Source organism: Hyaena hyaena, unplaced genomic scaffold (genome assembly GCF_003009895.1).
Source record: "Hyaena hyaena isolate Hyena2069 unplaced genomic scaffold, ASM300989v1 scaffold_485, whole genome shotgun sequence".
Taxonomy (NCBI): Eukaryota; Metazoa; Chordata; class Mammalia; order Carnivora; family Hyaenidae; genus Hyaena; species Hyaena hyaena.
In genome coordinates, this window is record NW_024081115.1 from 251,612 (window position 1) to 276,154 (window position 24,543).

General features: G+C 39.9%; 1 protein-coding gene across 1 annotated transcript in view; it reads left to right on the plus strand.

Annotated features, from left to right (window-relative positions):
- Positions 1 to 24,543, plus strand: part of RYR2 (ryanodine receptor 2) — a 468,566-nt gene that overhangs the window by 243,606 nt on the left and 200,417 nt on the right. The window contains exons 33-39 of the mRNA XM_039254352.1: positions 119 to 205; positions 2,998 to 3,224; positions 8,020 to 8,824; positions 11,304 to 11,504; positions 17,887 to 17,992; positions 21,790 to 21,933; positions 24,108 to 24,381. Of these exons, the coding sequence (XP_039110283.1) occupies positions 119 to 205; positions 2,998 to 3,224; positions 8,020 to 8,824; positions 11,304 to 11,504; positions 17,887 to 17,992; positions 21,790 to 21,933; positions 24,108 to 24,381 (1,844 nt within the window). The remainder of the gene's footprint in view (positions 1 to 118; positions 206 to 2,997; positions 3,225 to 8,019; positions 8,825 to 11,303; positions 11,505 to 17,886; positions 17,993 to 21,789; positions 21,934 to 24,107; positions 24,382 to 24,543) is intronic.

A 24,543-nucleotide genomic window follows, 5' to 3' on the forward strand; every position in this document is an offset into this window, starting at 1 on the left:
AAGAACACAGAAGTGTCTGGGCCCTTCTGTCAAGTGTTTCTTAGTCCTCATAAAGAAAATGTTTTTTCTTGGTGCTCCTTCTTTGACTAACATTTCCAAATTCATTTCTTGATCTAAGGTGGAGCCAAGTACAAAGTTATTTCCTGCAGCTTTTGCCCAAGCTACAAGTCCCAATGTTTTCCAGTTTGAGTTGGGAAGAATAAAGGTAGGAAAGATTCATTGCTTATATTCTGTTTGGGGTCTTTCTCTTAGAAAATAGAGGCTACTTCTCCTTAAATGAATTCAGCGGGTTTTTTTTAGCAGTGATGTTAGTGACAGAAGTGACTCTTTAAAAAAATGGTAAGCCATGCTTGAAAGTTCTATAATCTCCTTCAGATGGCCAAGACCACATTAATTAATTGGAAAGGGTTAGTGCCACAATTTAAGTTATTTATTAAATATTCTATAAGAAGAAGAACCAAAAGAGCTTTCTCTGTGGTCATCATAAATATATTACTCAATAAAACTAGGCTTATACAGAACAAAAGTGCCAAATAACGTACCACTTGATTGTCTAGAACTCACAGGTGAACTAGTAAATGGGCTTAATGACAGGAAATTGCTACACTGTGATAAGTGCTACAGTAGTACATGTATACAATACTCCAGGAACAAATAGTGGAACAAGGTAGAGGTTGGAGCGGGTGGATCAGGTAAAGAGAAGAGGAGGCATTTAGGTTGATTCATAACTGTTGAATAAGAGTGCTCAGAATATGCTCAGTAGGAGAGGACATCCTAGACTGAGGAAGGGCAAGAGAAAGCAAAAATACTTGAGTCATAGTACCAAAGGTGAAAGAATTCAATGTGGCTGTAACAGAGGGTAACTTCCAGTATGTGGCTGGAGAGCAATACTGATAGACGGTAGACTAAATCCAACCTGGAAAGGCCTTGAATGCCACCCTAAGAAGTTGGACCTAATATATAGGCAGTGTTGATCCCATTGGAAACTTGAAGATGGGGATTGAGCATAAGCAAACCTGTTTTGGAAAAATATGTTGGCAGTAATGTGGAGGTGCCAATGTGGAGAAGTCACTGCTCTCACAAGAATGAACATAGGCAGTAACAGTGAGTTATTAATGATTTGATGCCATCGTTAACAGGGAGATGATGAGAGCCTGAGAAGTCATGTTGGAGAGAGAGGGGTAAATGTGAAGATGTTTTAGAGGAGAAATGAATAGAAGGCAGTAAATTGGATGGATAGTATTTGTTAATGAATTGGATTCAGGTACTCAAGGAGAATGAAGAATCAAGAATTAAATTACTTTTTTTTTTTAGTTTGGACAAGCTAAGGGATGAGAAAACAAGCAGAAGAGCTTGTTGAAATTCAGGAAAAGGAACTGAATTGAATTTTGCAGTTGTACAAGTTGAGATGCCAGGTGCACATCAGGGTGGAATACAGTGGGCAGTTTTATGGCGCTGGCTTGGCAACCTTGGACGTGTTCCTTAAACTGTGTGAGCTTAGTGTCTGCCTTTGTAAAATGAGGTTCTCAGCAGTCACAGAAAGGCAGATATAATATGGACAAAAGGAATGACTCTTGTTGATTAGGAGGGTGTGTGTGACCTTGCCAGAAGAATTTGGGCAAAATGATGGACAAAGCTATACTACAGTAAATTCAAGGTTGAAAATTAGAGAAAGACAGCAAATAGGGAGGTATGGATGGATGGATAGGCAGGCAGGCAGGCAGGCAGGCAGGCAGGCAGGTAGGTAGGTAGGCAGGCAGATAGATAGATAGATAGATAGATAGATAGATAGATAGATAGATAGATAGATAGATATGGCCTCCAGCTCTTCCTCAGACTTGCCAGGCAGACTTCCTCCTCAGGTCCTTTGCATTGATGCTCCTTTTACATGGAAGGGACACCACCTTCTCAGAGACACCCATTCTAATCACCCTACTTATTATTGCTGCCCTGAATTCTGCTTCCTCTATCCTGGGTCCCTGCCATGACCTCTTTTCTCATATACTGTTTAATTTGCTTTTTTACTTTATTTATTTTATGTCTCCCAATTTAAAAAAATGGAAGCTGGATGAGAAGAGGGATTTTGTTTTGTTCACTCAGGGCCTAAAGCAGTGCTGGCTTTCCTCTCCACCCCCCCCGCCCCCCATTAGCAGAAGAGAATGGGAAGGTAGCTGGAGGATGAGATAGTCTAAAGTATGCAGTAGACCAGCCTTTATGGGAGAGGGAGATATCGAAGGTAATGGGACAGGTGAGATCCTTGTTTTCAGGTGGCCCATAACGGGCAGGCAGAGGTGGTGTCAAGGTCATGAGTAAATGAATACGCTTCCACCAAGTAGAGACCTGTGTTTCCTTGAGACCAGACTGAAGGCATTAGGAAGGCTGCAGAGGATCCGTATTGAAGTTGGAGGAAGGCAAAGAACAAATAAATCGTATTAATGTCTTGTGAACTCTGTCGTCTTGTACGATTGTGCCGTTGACCTGTTGCGCTGTCTCCAGTGTAAAAGTGGCTACTGAAACCTGATAAACCTGACTTGTGAGTGAGTGAGCAAGTGAATGAGTGCTTGAAGGATAAGGTGGCGGCAGGGGACAGACCAGGAGAGAGAGCCAGGTGCCTGGGTACTCTTCCTGGAGTTTGGTACCCCAGACAGCCACAGGCCTGCCAGATTTCGCTGAGGGCCCAGCTTGGTAAAGAACTACAAAGATTGTGTGGTTATACTTGGTTGCAGCTGCATTCTCAGTGTGTCGGGGCGTGTCTGTGACAGAAATCTAGCTCCCCAAACCTGTTTGCCGGCCCTGAAGTTTTAGGTACATTCTCAGCATATCTTCACCTCTTGACCTTTCAGCAGCAGTCCGTCCCAAGTTCTGTTATTTCTTGTATTAACGTTGCTGGACACGGAGGGAACCTCACTTCCAAGGCCTCTTTCCTGTGTGGGACTGTGGTCATTACTTTATTAACCCCACGGACTGTTATAAATAAACTCTTTTTCTGCTCCCCAGAATGTGATGCCTCTCTCCGCGGGATTATTCAAGAGCGAGCACAAAAACCCCGTGCCGCAGTGTCCCCCGCGTCTCCACGTGCAGTTTCTGTCCCACGTCCTGTGGAGCAGAATGCCCAACCAGTTCCTGAAGGTAGATGTGTCTCGAATAAGTGAGCGCCAAGGCTGGCTGGTGCAGTGTTTGGATCCTCTGCAGTTCATGTCTCTCCATATCCCGGAGGAGAACAGGTCGGCCCTGCATGCCCTTTACTGTCTAATTAGCACCTTTTGAATTAGACCTTTGGCTGGGGGCTCAGGGGTGCTGCTAGGGAAAGAAAATGAAGCTTAAAAATACCTTATTTCTGGGGCACCTGGGTGGCTGAGTCAGTTAAGCATCTGATTTCAGCTCAGGTCTTGGTCTCACGGTTCGTGAGTCCAAGCCCCACGTCAGGCTTTGTGCTGACAGGTCAGAGCCTAGAGCCTGCATCAGATTCTGTGTCTCCCTCTCTCTCTGCCCCTCCCCTGCTCTCACTCTGCCTCTATCTCTCTCTCTCTCTCAAAAATAAATAAGCATTAAAAAAGATTTTTAAAAATATCTTATTTCTTGGGGCAGTGGAGATAGGCTTCTGCATATTCCAAGTTTAAATCCGTTTCACAGCCACTGTGTTACTGGAACAAAATTACTGTACGGCCCTTGGAGGACCCATATGATAGTGCCTTACTCCTTTCCTCTTGTTTTGCCTGTGCTAAGAGCAAGTAAACATTCAGGCAAGTACAGCTACAATTCGAGGTATGAGTTAGCTGCTGTACAGTATCTTAAAATTATAAGATATTAGAGGCAGAACCATAGAAATCATGTGGTTCAATCCTTTATTAGAAAGATGTGAAAAAAATGAGACTAAAACACATTAATGAAGGAAAATTGTGAAAATACATGGAGGGCTTTAAAACAAGATTATATGCATTATAGACAGTAAGAGTAATAAGTACAATAAATATTGAAGGTAGGTTTGTGTGTGATTTTTGGTTTTGCCATTTTATCACTTGACCAGATTGTAGAGGTTTCATTTTAGTAGACTCAATATCAACAAAGAGCTAAGCTTCAAAGTTTTGGACTGAGATTTCCCTTCCAAAATATCATTAAAAAGTTAAGTCATAATCTAAGTAAAAACATTGCATGAATACAATGCAAAGGTACATGTATTTGTTATCTTTGTGTTTTAAATATTCTGAAGATGGCTGTAGGGAATATAGTAATTTATGATTTATATTAATTACTCATGATAAATTTTGTATGTAAGTATATGGATAATTTAAACTCCTACTATATAGGGGCCCCTGGGTAGCTCAGTCTATTAAGCATTTGATTCTTGATCTTAGCTCAGGACTTGATCTCAGTGTCAGCAGTTCAAGATCCACATTAGCTCTGCACTGAGCATGAGGCCTACTTAAAGAAAAAATAAACTCTGGGGCACCTAGGTGGTTCAGTCGGTTGAGTGTCCGACTTAGGCTCAGGTCATGATCTTCAGCTTGTGGGGTTAAGCCATTGGGCTCTGTGCTGACAGCTCAGAGCCTGGAGCTGCTTCAGGTTCTGTTTCCCTCTCTGCTCCTTTCCCCACTCATGCTCTGTCTCTCTCTCTCCCTCAAAAATAAGTAAACATTAAAAAAATAAATAAACTCTCACTATAGATCATGAAGAGTTTGAGTCATTTTCCCAAAATGTATGAAATACAAATGCACAAAAAAGAGTCACTGGAACCAGGGTGTAGGAAAGGCGAGGACGGGAACAGTGAGGACAGGAGAATGACCAAGCTCAGGGTGAGCCTGGTACAGGGTCACTCACACCACACCATTCTGTGTGGTTGGTAAAGTCCCACAGTGGCTTCAGGCTTCCTAGAAGCCAAAGAAAAATCTGGTGAGATTCCAAATTCAGATTTCAAAGGGATGTACCAACTAGTGGCTGAGTAGACTCTTTTTCTCATGCCCCAATGACATGGCCAGTAATTAACATTTAACAATTTGAGGCGGTACTAGATATATGTTAGTTCTCTGTTTCCTTCATGACACATATCACTGTTCATAATTAACGCAATTTTTGGTTAGGGTTTCCCTCCTCAGCTAGATGGTAAATAAGCTCCCTTAGACCAGGAGTTGTGTCTGTATTATTCACCATCGTATCATAGGTTTATAGTGCTTACTCCACGGTAGACCCTTTGTAATATTTGATGTATAAAAGAATGGTCCTGACTTGTGAAAAATATTTCTCCATTGAGGACTGTTGAAGAGTGTAAGGTATCATATTAGCTTTTAATGCAGTAACAACCCCCACATCTTATTAGCTCGTAAACAGACGTGTGTTGTTGCTCATGTTACCTGAGGTCGTTGGTCTGCTGGAGCTCTGCTCCAGGCTGAGATGGGCTATGAGTGCAGTCTACCTCCTTCTTACCCTGAGACCCACATTGATGGGGCAGCTCCAGTCTGGAACATATAGTTTCCATGGCCAACGGTGGATGTACAGGAGGGCTCACAGACACTTCATGTCTCTTGAAACTTCTTTTTGCTTGTGGCAGATGTTATGTTCACTCACTTTCTGTTGGCCCAGGCAAGTCATGTAGCCAAGCCCAAACTAAATAGGGCAGATCCAACTATTCCATAGACAGGACAGATGGAAGAAGAGGGAGAATATTTATAAACAATTTATAACAGAATGGCATGTGCTAAGGAGGTGTTATATTTTATATTTAAACAGATAAAATAGATAAAATAACAAGTTATTTCTTTTGAGGTCCCCAAGGGAAAGCCATAGCTCATTACATTAAAGTATGAATATTGCCGTAAAGAGTTGGTGTGGGAAGATAGAATAAAGTAGTTGAAGTATATGCTTTGGTTTGCCCTAAGTGTAGAGTTATGGGATGGAGACTATAGGTTCTTCTCTTATTCATTCATTCCACAAATGTATTAGTTCCCACAATGTCCCTGGCACTGGATACTAAATGGTGTACAAAACAGATGTGACCCTTACCTTAAAAGATTTCATGATCTACTCAGGAAGGGAGGTGCTTTACGTTAGCAGTGGCTAATGTAAATTATAGAATCCTTAGATGTTTTTTCTAGAAACTTGCAATTCAGGAGGAATTAGATGGGAGACTAAGTTGTGTTCTTTACTAAGAAGCTCGAATGCAGAGGTTCTGTGCTATGACAATCAATAGGTTTATATATTTTGACCATCAGTCAGGCTAGTAGTCATCCTTTTTTTTTTTTTTTTTTTTTTCTGAGAGAGAGAGACAGCATGAGCGGGGGAGGGTCAGAGAGAGAGGGAGATACAGAATATGAAGCAGGCTCCAGGCTCTGAGCTAGCTGTCAGCACAGAACCCAATGCGGGGCTCGAACCCACAAACTATGAGATCATGACCTGAGCCAAAGTTGGACACTTAACAGACTGAGCCATCCAGGCACCCTGCTAGTAGTCTTCTTGAGATGTTAGAGGGCCCAGGTAAGACATGGGAATCATTGTCCACTATACTTTGAGGGACAAGGCCTGCTCAGTTAGAACTTACCAAGAATTGAGTGCTAGCAGCTGGGTCCCACAGTTGTGTTTCCTGGAGGCTTAGGTGGTGCACAAGGTGGGTCATCATTTGCTCTGAGTTTCTAACGCATAGTGCTTCCGATTCTGAGATTTGGGCGGTAGGGTCTGGAATAATTTTGTACCATCAAGCCACAGTGGATGGGCATGGACAGGATGATAGAGTGCCAAAGAACAGTGACAGAGCTTAACAACAAATAATCACGAGTAATTACACTGCTCCTACTGTGTATGAGGTTAAGTGCTAGATGAATATTAATAAAGGCATATAATAACCCATGTTCTGATGAGTTTATATTATAGTCTCACCAAGGACACTTTTCTAGACGAATGAGTCATTCCTTTTATTATGAATTTATCAAGTTTCTACTTTCAATTCTACAGTGTCACCCAGGAGCTATCTTAATAATTTAAATAGTGCAGAAACATTAGCACATCAAAAGGAATTATGTCCTCTTAAAATTGACTCCGTTTTGAAAGGAATAGCTTTATTTTAAGCATATTCTGGCCATTTTAAGATTTTTATGGGTTGGAAAGGCATGCTACATGCTGGAAGCAAAGTGGCCTGAATTAAGAGCTCAGTGTAGACTCAGATTCCCGATAGAAACTTTCCTGAGTGAAATATCACATACAGTATTTGTTTCACAAGCTGTCCATGCCCAGTGGAAACCAGGGCTGTACTGGTCTACGTTTGGGGCTGGGAGGGAAGTATAAGAAGGCAAATCACTTCAGGGTTACCTGGGTGGCTCAGTCGGTTAAGCGTCTGAGTTTGGCTCAGGTCATAATCTCACAGTTCATGAGTTTAAGCCCTGTGTCAGGCTCTGTGCTGACAGCTCAGACCCTGGAGCCTGCTTTGAATTCTGTCTCCCTTTCTCTCTGCCCCTCCCCCGCTCATGCTCTTGCTCTCTCTCTCTCCCTCTCTCAAAAATAATAAACATTTAAAAAAATTTTTAAAAAGAAGGTAAATCATTTCAGGGGCATTAGCCCTCCATTCTCTGACTTCCTACTGGTCAGACGAATCACTAATCGTAGGTCAGAGACAAGGACAACTTAGCCTAAGGAAAGGGTTTCTGGCTTCCTGGGGCAGCTTAGCCAGAGCTGAAAAGGGAGATTGAAGATTTTCTAAAGACTGCTCACATTCTGAAAGGAAAGGAGTCACAGGGTTCAGATTGAGACTCGGTATCTACAAGAGGTGCCCCAATCCTGGGCATGATGGAGGATGAAGCAGCTTCAACCACTAGTGGTTAGAAATTTCCAACATAAAATTGTATGCAGAGACAACTTGTAAAATATCTAGTACTCATTAAAAATGAATACACTGTCACGAAACCTGTCATAGAAGATGGGGGTGGAAGAGAGTATGTTTCCGTACCTTTTTGAAATTTATGAGGTACATAGAATTCTCCTGTGATTCAGAATTTTTAAAACTGCCCCTTGCTACCACTCTTGCCCTTTGTACAGATCTGTGGACATACTGGAACTGACAGAGCAGGAAGAGCTGCTGAAATTCCACTACCACACTCTCCGGCTTTACTCTGCCGTCTGCGCTCTTGGCAACCACCGAGTAGCACATGCATTGTGCAGCCACGTGGATGAGCCCCAGCTGCTCTATGCCATCGAGAACAAGTACATGCCTGGTTTGCTGCGTGCCGGCTACTACGACCTGCTGATTGACATCCACCTGAGCTCCTACGCTACTGCCAGGCTCATGATGAACAGTGAGTTCATTGTGCCCATGACGGAGGAGACCAAGAGCATCACCCTCTTCCCTGATGAGAATAAAAAGCATGGCCTCCCCGGGATCGGTCTCAGCACCTCCCTCAGGCCTCGGATCCAGTTTTCCTCCCCTAGTTTTGTGAGCATCAATAATGAAGGTTACCAATTCAGTCCAGAGTTCCCGCTGGACATCCTGAAGGCCAAAACCATTCAGATGCTGACAGAAGCTGTGAAGGAGGGCAGCCTGCATGCCCGGGACCCTGTGGGGGGCACCACTGAATTTCTGTTTGTCCCACTCATCAAGCTTTTCTACACTCTGCTCATCATGGGGATCTTCCACAATGAGGACTTAAAACACATACTGCAGTTGATAGAGCCCAGTGTGTTCAAGGAGGCTGCCACTCCCAATGAAGAGACGGAGGCACTGGAGAAGGAGCCCTCCATAGAAGACTCCAAACCAGACGGAGCTGGAGAAGAAGAAGTGAAAGGGGCTAAGAGGCCCAAGGAAGGACTGCTCCAGATGAAACTGCCTGAACCAGTTAAATTGCAGGTAATCAGACCAAAAACAAAACCAAAACCAAACAAAAAAACAATTTTAGTGAATTTCACAGTCACTAACTACTATGGTATTGATATTTGCCTTTGTCTCTTTTTCTCTTGGTGGTGGGGGAGAGGTGTGTGTATATTTTTGTGTTCCTGTACAATCATTTTTCATAAAATTAACTAACTTCCTGTTGTGTTTTGGGGTGTGCCAGTATAATTTTATTGCATTTAGAATGGAATTCATAAATTTTCCAATGGTGTCAATTGATAATAGTTACTAAGAAATACATTTAGTGATTTGGGTGTATGTGTCTAGCTCTTTTTCTCCTCCTCTTCATTAGCATTCTCTCTTTCCTCTTATTTCTGAAGTTGCATTCCACCTACCATTTGTTGGAATGCCTGAAACAGAAGGGACCCCTTACCCCCTTCCTACCCCACCTCCTCTCTCACCAGCCATAGAACACTGTTCCCAGTAGGTGTGCCCATTCTCACACAGCAAGGTTTTGATTCCTGTGTGTGTTTCTAAGGAATTGAAGACATCACCTGTTTCTTGTGCTCATCAAGATACTCTAAAGATCCTTTTTTAACATCTCCTCAGTGCAGTTCATTTGATGTTTGCATCATTGGAAAGGTCTTTTACTTTTCATTTCTCAGTCAACATTGAGGTCTTCCTTTCTTTTCTTTTAATGTTATTTATTTTTGAGAGAGAAAGATAGAGAGAGAGAGAGTGAGCAGGAAAGGGAAGGCAGAGAGAGGGAGACACACAATCTGAAACAGACTCCAGGCTCTGCACTGTCAGCACAGAGCCTGACACAGGGCTTGAACCCACAAGCCGTGAGATCACAACCCGAGACAAAGTCAGATTTTCAACTACTGAGCCAGCCAGGCACCTCGATTGAGGTCTTCCTTTGAGCCAGACATGTGGTTCTGGCTTAGGAAACAGATGTCAACTGTACCTTCCAGACATTGACAGTGTCTAAAGGAAATATACACTTATTTATCTGTTTCTGTTAAAATATTTTATTGCTAATTGCATTAAATGATCTGAAGGAAAAGAATGAATTACTAGAAAAAGGAAAATCTCAACTGGATTACCCTAAGAAAGGTGAGGGGGTTCTCTCTGAGATGGTGACTTTTAATCTGAGTTCAGATGGATGAGTAAAGAAGGAGTAGGAACAGTGTTCTAGGAGCTTTTAACACAAAGCACACAGCACAAGAAAGGTTCTGAGGCAGAAAAAGCCCAATTAACCTGATTAGCTAAGGAAAGAGGGTGAGGTAGGCAGAAAGTCAGGTCACACAGAATCCAGGCATTTGATGGACTTGAGATTTTATTCTAAATTCAATTAAAACCATTGAATAATTTTAACAAGGGAATTTGATTCTAAAAATTTCATTGTAGGTACAGTGACAAAAACTGGTAATGAGAAGAGAGAGTCCTCCAGAGTCCACTCAGTCAGGAGGCTGTCACACTGGTCCAGACCCAAGGGCACAGGGTTTACAATGGGGTGGGGTGAAGGAGATGGGGATGGGAATGGATGCTAGGGCCACCTCAGAACTGGGATTGACAGAAATGTCCATAAAGTTCTCTTTAACACTGCTTTGTATTTATATCACAATTGGTATTAAGTATATTTAAATGTTTTCCTAAATACAGGCAGAGCGTTCTCTGGTAGGCGTATTACTACCAACATATTCTGTCAGTTAAAAATCCTTTTAGCTGAGGTACTTGGGTGGCTAGTTGGTTAAGTGTCCAACTTTTGGTTTCATCTCAGGCCTTGATCTTGCTTGCACTTTATGAGTTCAAGCCCCATGTCAGGCTTCACACAGTGTAGAGCCTGCTTGGGATTCCGTCTCCCTTTCCCTCTCTCTCTGCCCCTCCCCTGCTCGTGCTCTCTTTTTCTCTCCCTTAAAATAAATAAACTTAAATCCTTTTGACTTCTGTTAAGAGACTACCCAACTCACCATTTAATGAATAAGCAGTGAAACCACTTAATTAATTTACATGCAAATTCTGGAGGTGCACGATTGTAGAATTTGTAAAGGAGCTCAATAATGTCCTCAGGAAGCCAGCTCTTAACATTTTCCTGTGCTCCTCAGCCTTTGGTTTTCATACTAAAGTGAAACAATCATGTCACTCATTACCCAGTTATACCCAGTTTGAAAAGAGGGTGTTCTCGTCTGTTATTGTTGGTGGGAAATCCTTCCACAAGGTTCCTTGCTGAGTTCTCCTTATATATCTCCTTTGCCATAGCTCCTATAGCTGCCAAGGAGGCCAGGACAGTAAGTGTTCACCAAAAGGGGCCTGGATCTACCCTTTTAGCTTAGAATAATTGTAGTTTTTTTCCCCTAGGACCATCACAGTACTGCCTACACAGAATCACATTCTGTTCATAGAAGAGTTGACACTAAGCATGTCTGCCAGATACACACTAACTGCTTAAGAATTCCTAAATTAAACCCCGATGTTTTGTTCATCATCTTTTCAGATGTGTCTGCTGCTCCAGTACCTCTGTGACTGCCAGGTCCGACACCGGATAGAAGCCATTGTGGCCTTTTCAGACGACTTTGTAGCCAAGCTCCAAGACAATCAGCGCTTCCGATACAATGAAGTTATGCAAGCTTTAAACATGTCAGCCGCACTCACTGCCAGGAAGACAAAGGAATTTAGATCCCCACCTCAGGAACAGGTATAAGAATGCGATGGAAATTCTTCCCTTTTTTACTTTGGTTTTTAATTTATTCAGGATCCATACATCGTGAAATTATACTATAAATTACAAGTGTGGGATTTTTTTTTCCTGTTTTCCTTAAACTAGCCAAGTGGATTTAGCAATTCTTAGTTTCACCAACATAAGTCTCAGTTAGTTTGAACAAATGAGAGATTTATTGAAAGGTATCATGTGTATCATACACTCTTCAAGGAGACCCGTGTGCTAGACTCTGAAGTTCTTCAAGTAGAAACAGTACCCAGGGACACCTGGGTGGCTCAGTCTGTTAAGCACCTGTCTTCGGCTCAGGTCATGATCTCACAGCTTGTAGGTTTGAGCCCTGCACTGAGCTCTGTGCTGACAGCTAGCTCAGAGTCTAGAGCCTGCTTTGAATTCTGTCTCCCTCTCTCTCTGACCCTCTCCTGCTCTCTCTCTCTCCCTTTCTCTCTCTCTCTCTCTCAAAAATAAATATTAAAAAATTAATTTAAAAAAAGAAACAATATTCAGCCACAAGTGGATCTTCTTTGGCTAACACGGCACCACCCCAGTGAAAAGGAACTTCTGTGACTCAGTGTCAGGTAGTTTCCATTTGATCCCTCCTAAAAGACCAAATGTCACTGCTGCCAGGCTTGCTAGGAGATTGATCACCTGTTTGTGGTATCCAAACCCAGATCTCCCTACAGTACAGCAGAATCAAGGGCACATGCCCAAACTAAAACAACTAGCTGTTCTAGAATCTACATCCGGATGGGATGCATACTGTGAGAAATAATCAAGATAGTGGTGAAAATGTACAACTGACAGATCTCATCTTCATTATCTTACCCTGGCCTTTTCCCTGTATATCAAGATATTTCTAAATGAAAATGTTTATAGGCTAATTGCAGAATTTATGTTTTCTCACCATAATGCAATTTCTTTAAGGGAAGGGACATGGAATTTTCTTTATTGCCATGAGCAGCATTTATTGAGAAGAAAACAAGTCTAGGCTCTCCCAAATTAACTCTATTTGTTAAACTGGCATTTGGAGGCTCCTGCTTCTAGAAAAATGGAGTACATGTCCCTTTCCCCATTCTTCCTTCTAAGTACAACGGTCATGCTGGAAGTTACATGAAAGACAACATATGAAGACTCTGAAAGATAGAAGAAAGGAGACTGGCTATGGAACTTGGGACTTGAGGAACAACATGGTGGTGAGTCCCCTGGGTTTTCTTTTTGCCTCATCTTTCCCAGACTTGGAGCTAAAGAAGCTGGCAACCCAGAAAGGCTGATGGGCACCAACAGGAAAAACTCCAACAAAAGCCGCCTTTGTCTAGCCAGAAGACCAAGGAAACCGTCTCTCCAGCAAAACTGAAAGCTTTTAGGTACTAACCGCACTACATCCGCCAACACTAGTCCAGGCTGTGCCACACCCCCACCCCGCCCAACAAAGACTGAGTGGGGAGCCTAGCCTGCTCCCCTCATCAGGCTGTAATGAGGTGCCCCAGCAGGAACCCTGGGGACCTGGGACTTTTTCCCTGCTGAGTGGTAATGAGGGCTGCGTCTTCTGAAGTGTCAGGAGAAGCCAGAGAGGGAGAAGTACCAAGGCACCCTTGCCCTTTCCAGGCAGGGTTGTAGGAGCACAGGTCTAGGGAACAAGATCTTCCTCTCTCGAGTGCCTGGAGAGGCAGAGTAGGGAAATGGGCTTCTGCTCCCAGCTGGAAGGAACAAGGAACAAGGCAAGTGAAACTCTTCTCCTGCAAGCTAGTGTCAGAAGAAGCCAGAAATTTAAGATCTAGAAGTCTCATAGTACCAAAATCCTCAGATTTCAGTTTAAAAAAAATCACACATCATACCAAGAACCAGGAAAAACTTGAATGAAAAAAGACAATCACTAGATACCAACTCGGAGAGGATGAAGATATTCAATTTGTCTGACAAAGCTTTCCAAGTGGGAAAAACAAGTCTTTACAAAGAAATAAAGATAGAAGAACCAAAGGGAAGTTTTAGAGCTGAAAAATAACCAAAATAAAGAAACCTTCAATGGATGGACCAAACAGCACGAAGAAGGAGACAGAGAATAGAATCATCCAACTAAAGAGAGAATAAATTAGAATTACCCAGTCTGAAGAACAGAAAATAAACTGGAAAAGAAAATAAAGCCTCAGGAACCAGTGCAAATATAACAAAACATCAAACATTTGTGACACTGGAGTCTCAGGAACAGGAGAAAGAGGGGGAACTGGAAAAAAAAAAAAAAACTTGGAAAAAAATAACAGTTGAGACTTTTCAAGTTTGGCAAAAGATATAAAGAAAGAAACCCAAGGGGCACCTTGATGGCTCAGTTGGTTAAGCATCTGACTCTTTGTTTTCAGCTCAGGTCATGATTTCACAGTTTGTGAGTTCAAGCCTTGAGTCTGGCTCTGTGCTGTCAGCACAGAACCTGTTTGGGATTCTCTGTCTCCATCTCTCTCTGCTCCTCCCCACCCCACTCTTTGTCTCTCTCAAAAATAAAGAAATAAACTTATAAAAAGAGTAAGAGAGAGAGAGAGAGAGACTCAAGAAGCTGAATAAACCCTAAACAGAATACCCTAACCAGAAATCTAAAACAAGACACATCATAGTCCAACTTCTGAAAACTAGAGGCACAGAAAAAGCAGTGAGAAAGAAATGACACCTAGAAGGAAAAAATAATGTGAGTGACCAATATTTCAGATCAGAAATCATGGAGGCCAGACAGAGGTGGCACACTGGATTTCAACTGGGAAAAAAAAAAAAAGGCTGAAAACCCAGAACTCTATAGGCAGTGAAAATATTCTTCAGGAATGCAGGGAAAATCAAGACCTTTCCAAATGTAGGGAAATAATGAGATTTTAGACTACAGCAGACCCACCCTGAAAGAAAGCCTAAATGAAGTCCTTTAAATGGAGAAAAAATGACAATAGAAGAAAATTTGAAAAATCAGAAAAGAGGAAAGAAAAATGGAAGCTGTTATAATATGAATAAATACAATGTATCTTTTCCTTTTGAGTTCTCTTTTTTTAAAGTTTTATTAATGTTTATTTTTTGAAAGAGAGAGGAACAGACTGACAGACATGAATGTGGGAGGGACAGAGAGAGGGAGACAGGATCTGAAGCAGGCTCCAGGCTCTGAGTTGTCAACACAGAACCTGACACCGGGTTCGAACTTCAGAACTGTGAGATCATAACCTGAGCTGAAGTCAGAGGCTTAACTGATTGAGCCACTCAGGCACACACAAGTTCTGTTGGGTTTTTTTCATGTTTATTTTTGAGAGAGGGAGCGAGAGGGAGACAAAGGATCTGAATGAAGCAGGTTCTGTGCTGACAGTGGAGAGCCTGATGTGGGGCTCAAACTCGCAAACTGTGAGATCATGACCTGAGCCGAAACCAAAAGTCAGACACTTAACCAATTGAGCCACCTAGGCGCCCTTCCTTTTGAGTTTTCTAAATTATATTTGATGATTGAAGCAAAGACAATAAAGCTCTCTGATGTGTTCTAGATGTATTTATAAGTAATATTTAAGACATTTGTATTTTAAATGAAGAAAGATGAGGGATATAAAAGGGAAATGAGTTTTCTGTGCTTCAAACTGGTAAAATGTCGATGCCAGTAAGCTGTGGTGAATTATGTACATATATTATAATACCCAGAGCAACCACTAAAAAAAGTTATGCATAGAGATATACTAAAAAAAAAAAATATGCCAGGGATAATTCAAAATAAGATCCTAAAAATAGTTCAAGGAACCCACAGCAAATTGGGAAGAATAAAGCAGAACAAACAAAAACCTTGAAATTACAGACTTAAGTCATAACATATCAATAAAGTCTTGAATACAAACCATGTTACTACTTCATTTAAGAGAGATTGGCCAAGTGGATTATATAAAACTTGGCCTAAGCATCTGCTGTTAGGTTACATCTATGAGATGTTTCTCTGACGAGATGTTTCTAGGAGAAACTTACATCAAATAGAATGATATAGATAGATTTAAAGTGAAATGTTGAAAAAAGGATATATTATGAAACATTGAAAGAACGTAAGAGTGACTCCATCAGAGTAAAGAAATTACCAGAGGCAGACAGGAACATTATATAATGATACAAGAACAACCTACTGAGAAGGCAATTGCACAAGTACTAACTACGTAGAGCCAAAAAATATGTGAAGTCCACACAGAACCGAAAGGTGAAGTAGATAAATACACAGTGATAGTTGGAGACCTTAGCACCCTGCTGTCAGTAGTTGATACAAAAACTAGACAAAAGTCAGCAAGAATATAAGAAAATGTGACCCTATCGTCACCTAATGAGATCTTTGGATATTTGTAGAACACTCCGCCCGACAACATAATACATTTTTTTTTGAAGTGTCCATGAAACATTCTCAAAGATGGACTGTATTCTGGGCCATGAAACAGCCTACACAGATTTAAAAGCATTTAATTTTTTTTATACAGAAGCCTTTTTCTGACCACAGTAGAGTCAGCTTAGAAATCAATAAAAGAAAGAAAACGGGAAAATCTCCGAATATTTGGAAACTCAACAACAGAGTTCTAAATAAGTCACAGTATGAGGAGGAAGTCTCAAGGGAAATTTAAAAATTACTGAACTGAGAGGCTCCTGGGTGGTTTAGTTGGTTAAGTATCTGATTTCAGCTCAGGTCATGATCTCACAGTTCACGAGTTCGAGCCCTGTGTTGGTCTCTGTGCTGACAGCTCAAAGCCTGGAGCCTGCTTAGGATTCTGTGTCTCCCTCTCTCTCTCTGGCCCTCCCCTGCTTGCACTCTGCCTTTTTCTCTTTCTAAAATAAATAATAAAGCATTAAAATTTTTTTAAATCATTGAACTGAAAACAAATGAAAATCACATATCAAAATTTGTGGGAACAGCTAACACAGTCCAGAGAGTATAATTTATAACATTAAATATTTACATGTAAAAAGAGTAAAACACTCAGTGATCTAAGCTGACATCACAACCATTTAGAAAAAGAGTAGGGTCGCCTGTATGTCTCAGTAGGTTAAGCGTCCGACTTTGGCTCAGATCGTGGTCTTGTGGTTTGTGAGTTTGAGCCCCGCTTTGGGCTCTGTGCTGACAGCTCAGAACCTGGAGGCTGCTTCAGATTTTGGGTCTCCCTCTCTGTTTGCCCTTCCTCCAACACTCCCTCAAAAATAAACAAACATTAACAAATTTAAGAAAAAGGAGTGAAATAAACCCAAAGCAAGCAGAAGGAAGGCAATAATATAGATAAAGGCAGAAATCAATGTAACTGAAAACAGGACAATTGAAAAAAAAATTAACGAATCCAAAAACTGGTTATTTAAAAATGTCAACAAAATCTATGAAATACTGAAAAGAAAGGCGTGGGTAAAAGAAGACACACGTTCTCAGGAATGAAATGAGTTGTCATTGTAGACCCTGTGGACATCAGAAGGACCACACAGAATGTATGCCTGCATACTGTAAGATTCCATTTAAGAATGTTTAGTTTAACATTCTTAAACTGACAATAATACAGGAATGGACAACAGTCAGTGATGACAGGAATAAGGGATGAGGGGCAGACAGGAAGAAGTGGATGTGGTTATAATGGCATAACATGAAGGATCCTTGAGGTATTAGAATTGTTCTCTGTTTTGGCCATCAGTGTCAGTCTCCTGGCTGTGATACTGTACTGCTGTTTTGTAAGATGTTACCTTTGGGGGAATTGGGTAAAGGATATGTGGTAAACTTGTAGAAAGAAAACTTAGAGTTGTTTCCTTAGGGGAATTTATGAAACAGCATCATTCCTTTCTTTTTTTCATTCAGAAGAATGAATTTTTATGTCTAAAGCTAAAACCAGTTGAGGGTTGTTTCTTGAATTTGGTTAATTGAACTATTAGTGTTAGTAAAAAGCAAGTTATCTATTATATTACTTTTGTATCATATTTACAAGTTTTCTTTGCCTTTACAACTATATCCTTCTCAAAAAGAATTCTTTAAAATTTTCAATAAAGTTTAGAAATTAGCTAGAAAAAAGGAAATCTAAGAGAAGCATAATAAAATATTTTTGAAAATACATTTAGATTTCATTTATTTAAGAACCCTAATTATACAAGGGTCTGACATATTGTGGATTTGAGAAAGAGGAAGCAAATTATATAACTATGTTGCAGCAAGCTAGGCTTTGAATAGTTCTATTTATTTTGTGGTATTTGTTGTATTGCGTGATAATGATTTTTCATCTGTTGGGCTGTAGTTTATGAATATTCAAAGATTTGAACATCTTTGGTTTTTATAATCTTCTTTGCTGTGTCATTCCTGATTTCACTTTTCTTTTGCTCTTTGTTCTTCCTCTTTCTTGTTTTTCCAAACTGTCAGATCAATATGCTTCTCAATTTTAAGGATGACAAAAGTGAATGTCCGTGTCCTGAAGAAATCCGAGACCAACTCTTAGATTTTCACGAGGATTTGATGACACATTGTGGTAATGTCTTCTTGAGTTATAACTCTTTTTAAATGTTATTGATTGATTGATTGATTGATTAATAATTGACATACCACCAGTGTATAAGTTTAGGGTGTACAGTGTGATGGTTTGATTTGCATATCTTATGAAATGATTGCTGTAACAGTTCCTGCTAAACATCCATCTTCTCATATACATGCATTAAAATTTTAGAAAGAAGAGTAAAGGAGAAAAAGTTTTGCCTTGTGATGAAGACTATTAGGATTTACCCTCCTAACAACTTTCCTGTCTATCATACAGCAGCATTAGCTATAGTCACGTGCCGTACATTGCATCCTAGTACTTATTTAACCTATAACTGGGAGTTTGTACCTTTTGACCACTTTCTTTTATTTCCTCTCTCCCCACTCCCCACTTCTGATAACAAGTCTGCTCTCTTTTTCTGAGTTTGTTGTTTGTTTGTTTGGTTTGGTTTTTAGGTTTTACATGTAAGTGAGATCATACAGTATTTCTTTTTCTGTCTGGCTTTCTCTTCTTAGCATAATGCCTTCAGGTCCTGTCTGTGTTGTCACAGATGGCAGGATTTCCTGGTTTTCTGGCTAAATAATGTTCCATTGTATGTATTTACCACAACTTCTTTATCCATTCATTTGCCAGTGGACACTTACATTGTTTCGATTTCTTGGCTATCGTAAATAATGCTCTTATGAACATGGAGGTGCAGATTCCTTTTTCAAAGTAGTGTTTTTGTTTCCTTTGGAAATGTCCCAAGAAGTGGATTACAGGATCAGTTTTAACATTTTTTGAGGATCCTCTATACTGTTTTCTACAGTAGTTATACCAGTTTACAGTTCCATCAGCAGTGCGCAAGGTGTCCCGTTCTCCACATGCTCAACAGCATTCTGTTAATCTTTTGCCTTTTCAATGATGGCCATTCTAATAGGCGTGAGGTGATACCTGATAATGGTTTTGATTTACTTTGCTCTAATGACCAGCGATGTTGAGCATCTCTTCATGTACCATTTGGCCTTTCATGTCTTTCTCGGAGTTGAAGAAATGTCCAAGTCTTTTGTCCATTTTATAATTGAGTTCTTTCTTTTCTTTCCTTTTTAAAATTTTTTTGCTATTGAGTTATAGAAGTTTTTTATATGTTTTGGATATCAACTCCTTATCATATATAGAGTTTGAAAACATTTTTTTCCCATTCTGTAGGTTTTCTTTTCACTTTGTTGGTGGTTTCTTTTGGTTGCTATGGAAGCTGTTTAATTTGATGTAGTCCCATATGTTTATTTCTGATATTTTTGCTTGTGGTTTAGGTGTTCTATCCAAAAAATCATTACCAAGACCCATATCAAGGAGTTTTGTGGCTATGTTTTTTTTTCTAGGAATTTCCTGATTTGAGGTCATACATTAATTTTTATGAGTGGTTAAGTTATGGGTTCAGTTTCATTATTTTAAATGCAAATATCTGATTTTCCCACCACCATTTACTGAAGACTGTCTTTCCTCCATTGGATATTCTTGGCCCCCTTGTCAACTAACAGTAGACCACGCATTCGTCATCCCTTCACTCTCGGTCTTTGTTTTTAAGGCTAAAGGGAATCTCTTATGGCAGCATATGGTTAGATCTTATTTTTGTTTTTATTCTTTTTATTCAACTATTCTGTGTCTTTGGTTGGAGAATTTTATCCATTTACATTTAAAGTAATTATATTGGTAAATAAAGACTTACTATTTCATTATTTTTTTTTTGGTTTTAAAGATCAACTTTTCATTTTTTTTAATCCTGCTATATTTTGTGTATTTGTGTTGATATCTTTTGTTATGAGTATGCTTTGACTTTTTTCTTTTGTTCTTTTTATAATTACTAAAAATTTTCCCTTGGGGTTACCATGAGGTTTACATACAATATCCTAAAGTTATATCAACCTATTTAAAGTCACTAACAAAAAGGTTTTAAAGGAGAATCATGAGTTACGCACCACTATCACAATATTGTAGAATCTAACTTTGATTTTATGTTTACCATTTCTGCTGAGATTTATGCTACCTTTTTGTGTTTTTATTATCAAAACACAAGAGTGTTTTGACTTCCATTTAAAGTACTCCCTCTGACATTCCCTATAAAGCAGATTTGGTGGTGATGAACATCCTTAGCTCTTGTTTGCTGAGGAAAGTCTCTGTCCCTCTTCTTTTTCTGAAGGACAGTTTTGCTGGGTATAGAATTCTTGGTCAACAGTTATTTTCTTCCAGTATTTTGAATATATGGTCCCATTCTCTCCTATCCTGAAAAGTTTCTGATGAGAAATTTGCCAGTGTTCTTATGGGCTATCCTTTTTGTATAACTTCTTTCTTTTATTGCTTTAAAAAAAATTTTTTTGCCTTTGATTTTTAACATTTTAATCATAATGTGTCTCCTCCTTCAGGTTCAACACCTTTGGGGTCTTTTGGACCACATGGATCTGCATGTCCATTTCTCTCCCCAGATTTGAGAAGATTTTAGCCAGTATTTAAATATACTTTATGTCTCTTTTTTAATCGTTTTGGAATTCCCACAATATGAATATTGTTTCTTTCCATGTTGTCCCATAAATCTCATAGGCTTTCTTCAGACTGCATGATTTCCATTGACCTGTTCTTCAGGTTGTTGATTCTTGTACATGTTGAATCTACTTTTGAAACTCTTGGTCGATTTCTTCAGTTATTGTATTTCCCAACTCTAGGATTTCTGTTTATTAGTTTTAATGATTACTGTTTCCTTGTCAAACTCCTTTTTTAAATGGGATGCATAACCATATGCTTCTGACAGAGAGATGATTGATTGGTTTAGTCTAAGGACATTTGGTCACAAATACTTATATTTAAACCAGTTGTAGGGCACTTTTTAGGACTGGCCTAGAAAATGTGGCACATATTTTCTGAAATTAGTTAATGCTTTAGGAAATCCTTTGTTAAGTTATAGGTCAATAGCCCAAATCTATTAAGTCAGCTTTCCCCACCTTTCATTCTAAGAACTTTTAAAATGGAATTAATTTGATATTCTCAATGTGTGGTGCTTTTTCCCTTTAGGCAGTGATATGGACAAAGCATCCCAGTGAAACAAAATGAATTAGTCATTTCTTAAGTGATGTATAGCACCAGTGGCATTATTTTTATTTTAATTTAGTGAAGAGTATACAAGCATTGCCTTGCATATTAATTCAGCTTATGAATGAAGAACCACTAAATGAGTGCCAGAAAAGTTATACTGTATCTGTTATGAATAAAGGGGTGCTCTAAAATGGTAGGATTATTGCTTGAAACATGAAGCATCCTCTAGTTTAGGATACCAAGTTTTGTCTACCATTTCTTCTCTCAATTTATTAAAATACCAGTGTGATTTTTCGAGGCAATTGATGTGGCTTACAGTCCAGGAGGTTTGTTGGCAGGGCAAAGCTGTGAGTCTATACAGATAGCACCTGAAGTCAGACATGCCTGAGGGTCAGCTTCAAGGCCAGACCAAATAGCAGAATTGATCTGGACTCTTAAGAGTGCCTTTTTGCTCTCTGCCTCATTTTTATATTTTGTCTCTGCCACTAATAGCCCTGGACCCCTCGAAACAAGGGAAAAAGAAGGAGGACAAGATGCCACTGGGTGGATTTTACCTGAGAGCTAGTGAACAAGAGTGCTTAATTCTGTGTTGTCACATATTCTGGACATGACGGCATTGCTTTAAGCTATGCATGGAGAAGTTGCAAAACCAGAGTATTATTCCTCCTAAATGTATTTCTTTCAAACACATTTTTCTTTTCCTCTTTTTGCTTTTCTCCTGCTAGGAATTGAGCTGGATGAAGATGGGTCTCTTGATGGAAACAGTGACCTAACAATTAGAGGACGCCTGCTGTCCTTGGTAGAAAAGGTGACATACCTGAAGAAGAAACAAGCCGAAAAGCCAGTTGAGAGTGACTCCAAGAAGTCCTGTAAGCAGTATGGAAGGGCACTGGTGAAGCAACCCAGCTGCTGACATTCATTCATCCTTTGAGCTAACATCATACTAGATGAGCCAGTGAGAAAATTGAGTTTGCAGCTTCACAGAATCAGATTCTTTTTCTTAAAGTTTATTTATTTGGAGAGAGAGAGAGAGCAACCAGGGGAGGAGAGGGGAGTGGAGGGGCGGGGACGGAGGGACAGAGGATCTGAAGCAGGCTCCAAGTTCCATGCTGACCGCAGAAAACCCAATGCGGGATTCAAACTCATGAACTGTGAGATCATGACCTGAGCTGAAGTCAGACGCTTAACCTATTGAGCCACCCCGGCGCCCCTAAGAATCAGATTCTTAAGTAGATATCTGTGGCTACCAGAAGTAGATAGGAGCATCAGACTGTATTTGTAGGAACACCTGGAGAGGTAGCAGTATTAGAATGATGGACGCGCTTCCTAGAGGAACAAAAATTTAGGTATTTGATCAGGGACTATTAAGAGAACATACAAAGGGGAAATTTAGCTTCCAAATCTAAATATTATGCTATTGACTTCCAAACATTCTTGCACCAAATTAAACTTTTTTTTCTTAAAGTTTAAATAGTATCTGTAACTATATTTTGGTTCTGTGATATTTTCTGAACCGTTATGCATTTCTGGTTTATTTTTAACCTATTTAACTGAAGATTAATAGCTGACACTCAGAAAATGAATAAGCACACCAGGGATATGAGCGTCAGACATGGCACTCACCCAGGAGGGGTTTTAGTAGCAGGTTGGTGAGATCCATCTTACTCTCTACCTCACATCAAAGTGTCTCTTCATTCTATGAGGCAGCACTGGTTTATGAGTAGCTTTTACTGAAAGAAGAAAAATAAACTCATGAAAGATTTTAGTTCTGTCCATACAGTTACTTCTTTATTTATTTTTATTTTTATTTATTTATTTTTTTAATTTCTGAGAGAGAGAGAGAGCAAGAGCGAGCAGGGGAGGGTCAGAGAGAGAGGGAGACACAGAATCAGAAACAGGCTCCAGGCTCTGAGCTGGCTGTCAGCACAGAGCCCAACGCGGGGCTCGAACCCACAAACAGTGAGATCATGACCTGAGCCGAAACCGGACGCTTAACCTACTGAGCCACCCAGGCGCCCCTACAATTACTTCTAAATGAACTTTTCAGTGTTACAAACAAATCTGAATAACATCTTCCAAATAAGAGTTCAAGGTTTCCTGTGAAATGCTTTTTGTTATTATCTGGTTTATGGTTCTGATGTACTAAGAATATCAGCCTGGTTTTGAGACATGTGGAAGTATACTGGCTTTTTATCTGCATTTCGTGTTTGGTTAAAATTGGTAGTTTTTGTTTTTCCTTAAATCACTTGTAGATTAAAGTAGGTAAAACAGCTTCTTTTGAAAATCTGCCACTGTGTTGATAATAGGAATTGAGTACCTTCTTGTGTATAAGTTGGTCACATCTTTCTACTTAGCTTTGATATTTTTATTATTTATTTTTAGGAGGTTTGGAAGTTCTCTTGCTTTTATCTGTACTACACTGATGTTACATTGCAAATAATCTACATTAGAATAACTTTTCACTTAAGTACAGTTGTACAGTCACATCCATTCAAAGACCGTTTAACTAGCAATTAGGGCAATTAGGGATCCACATTAGAATAAAAATATAATTAAAAGGGGTCACTATTGCAAATGGCTCAAATGAGGAGACAGAAAAATAGATAGTTCCTTGAGTGCCCATTACTGATTTTAATAAGGATGGGTGATGTCACATCTTCTGGGAGAAAAATAATGGAACAAAGAAAATAAAAGTGGAAGTGACAGAACAACTCATATTGACTGTCCTGTGGATTGCCAACAGTAGTTTTGAAAAAGTGGCTATAATTCTGAAACAGCTTAACTTCTTTAAGAATGATTGTTAAGGAAAAGCTTGTGTGGTTTTGCCTTTGCATGTTCATAATTCGTTTTTATTGACACATGTATACATATGTGTGTGTGTGTGTGTATATAATGTTTAAATGAAGTTTTTCTTCAAAGAATGTTCCTAGCCTTTCCATTGCTGGTATTAGGTTGGAGCCATGAGAGGTACGGCTAAAGTGCCCTACTTATTTGTCTTCTCTCATTTGTTTTTCCTTTTTAAAAATATCCGCAAACTATGCAGCCACTCTTCAGCAGTTGATTTCTGAGACCATGGTCCGATGGGCGCAAGAGTCTGTCATTGAAGACCCTGAACTGGTGAGGGCCATGTTTGTGTTGCTCCATCGACAGTATGATGGCATTGGGGGTCTGGTCCGGGCTCTGCCAAAGACCTACACTATAAATGGTGTCTCCGTGGAGGATACCATCAACCTGCTGGCATCTCTTGGTCAGATTCGTTCTCTGCTGAGTGTAAGAATGGGCAAAGAAGAAGAGAAGCTTATGATTCGTGGATTAGGGTAATTTATTTAACTATTACAACCTCTGTCTTATGTCTTCTTTGTAATTATTTATCCATGTAGGTCACCATACATGTATTAATACAGATACACTGCTTAGATTACAGGCATGCCATATTTTATTGTGCCTTGCTTTATTGCACTTGGCAGATAGTGTTTTTT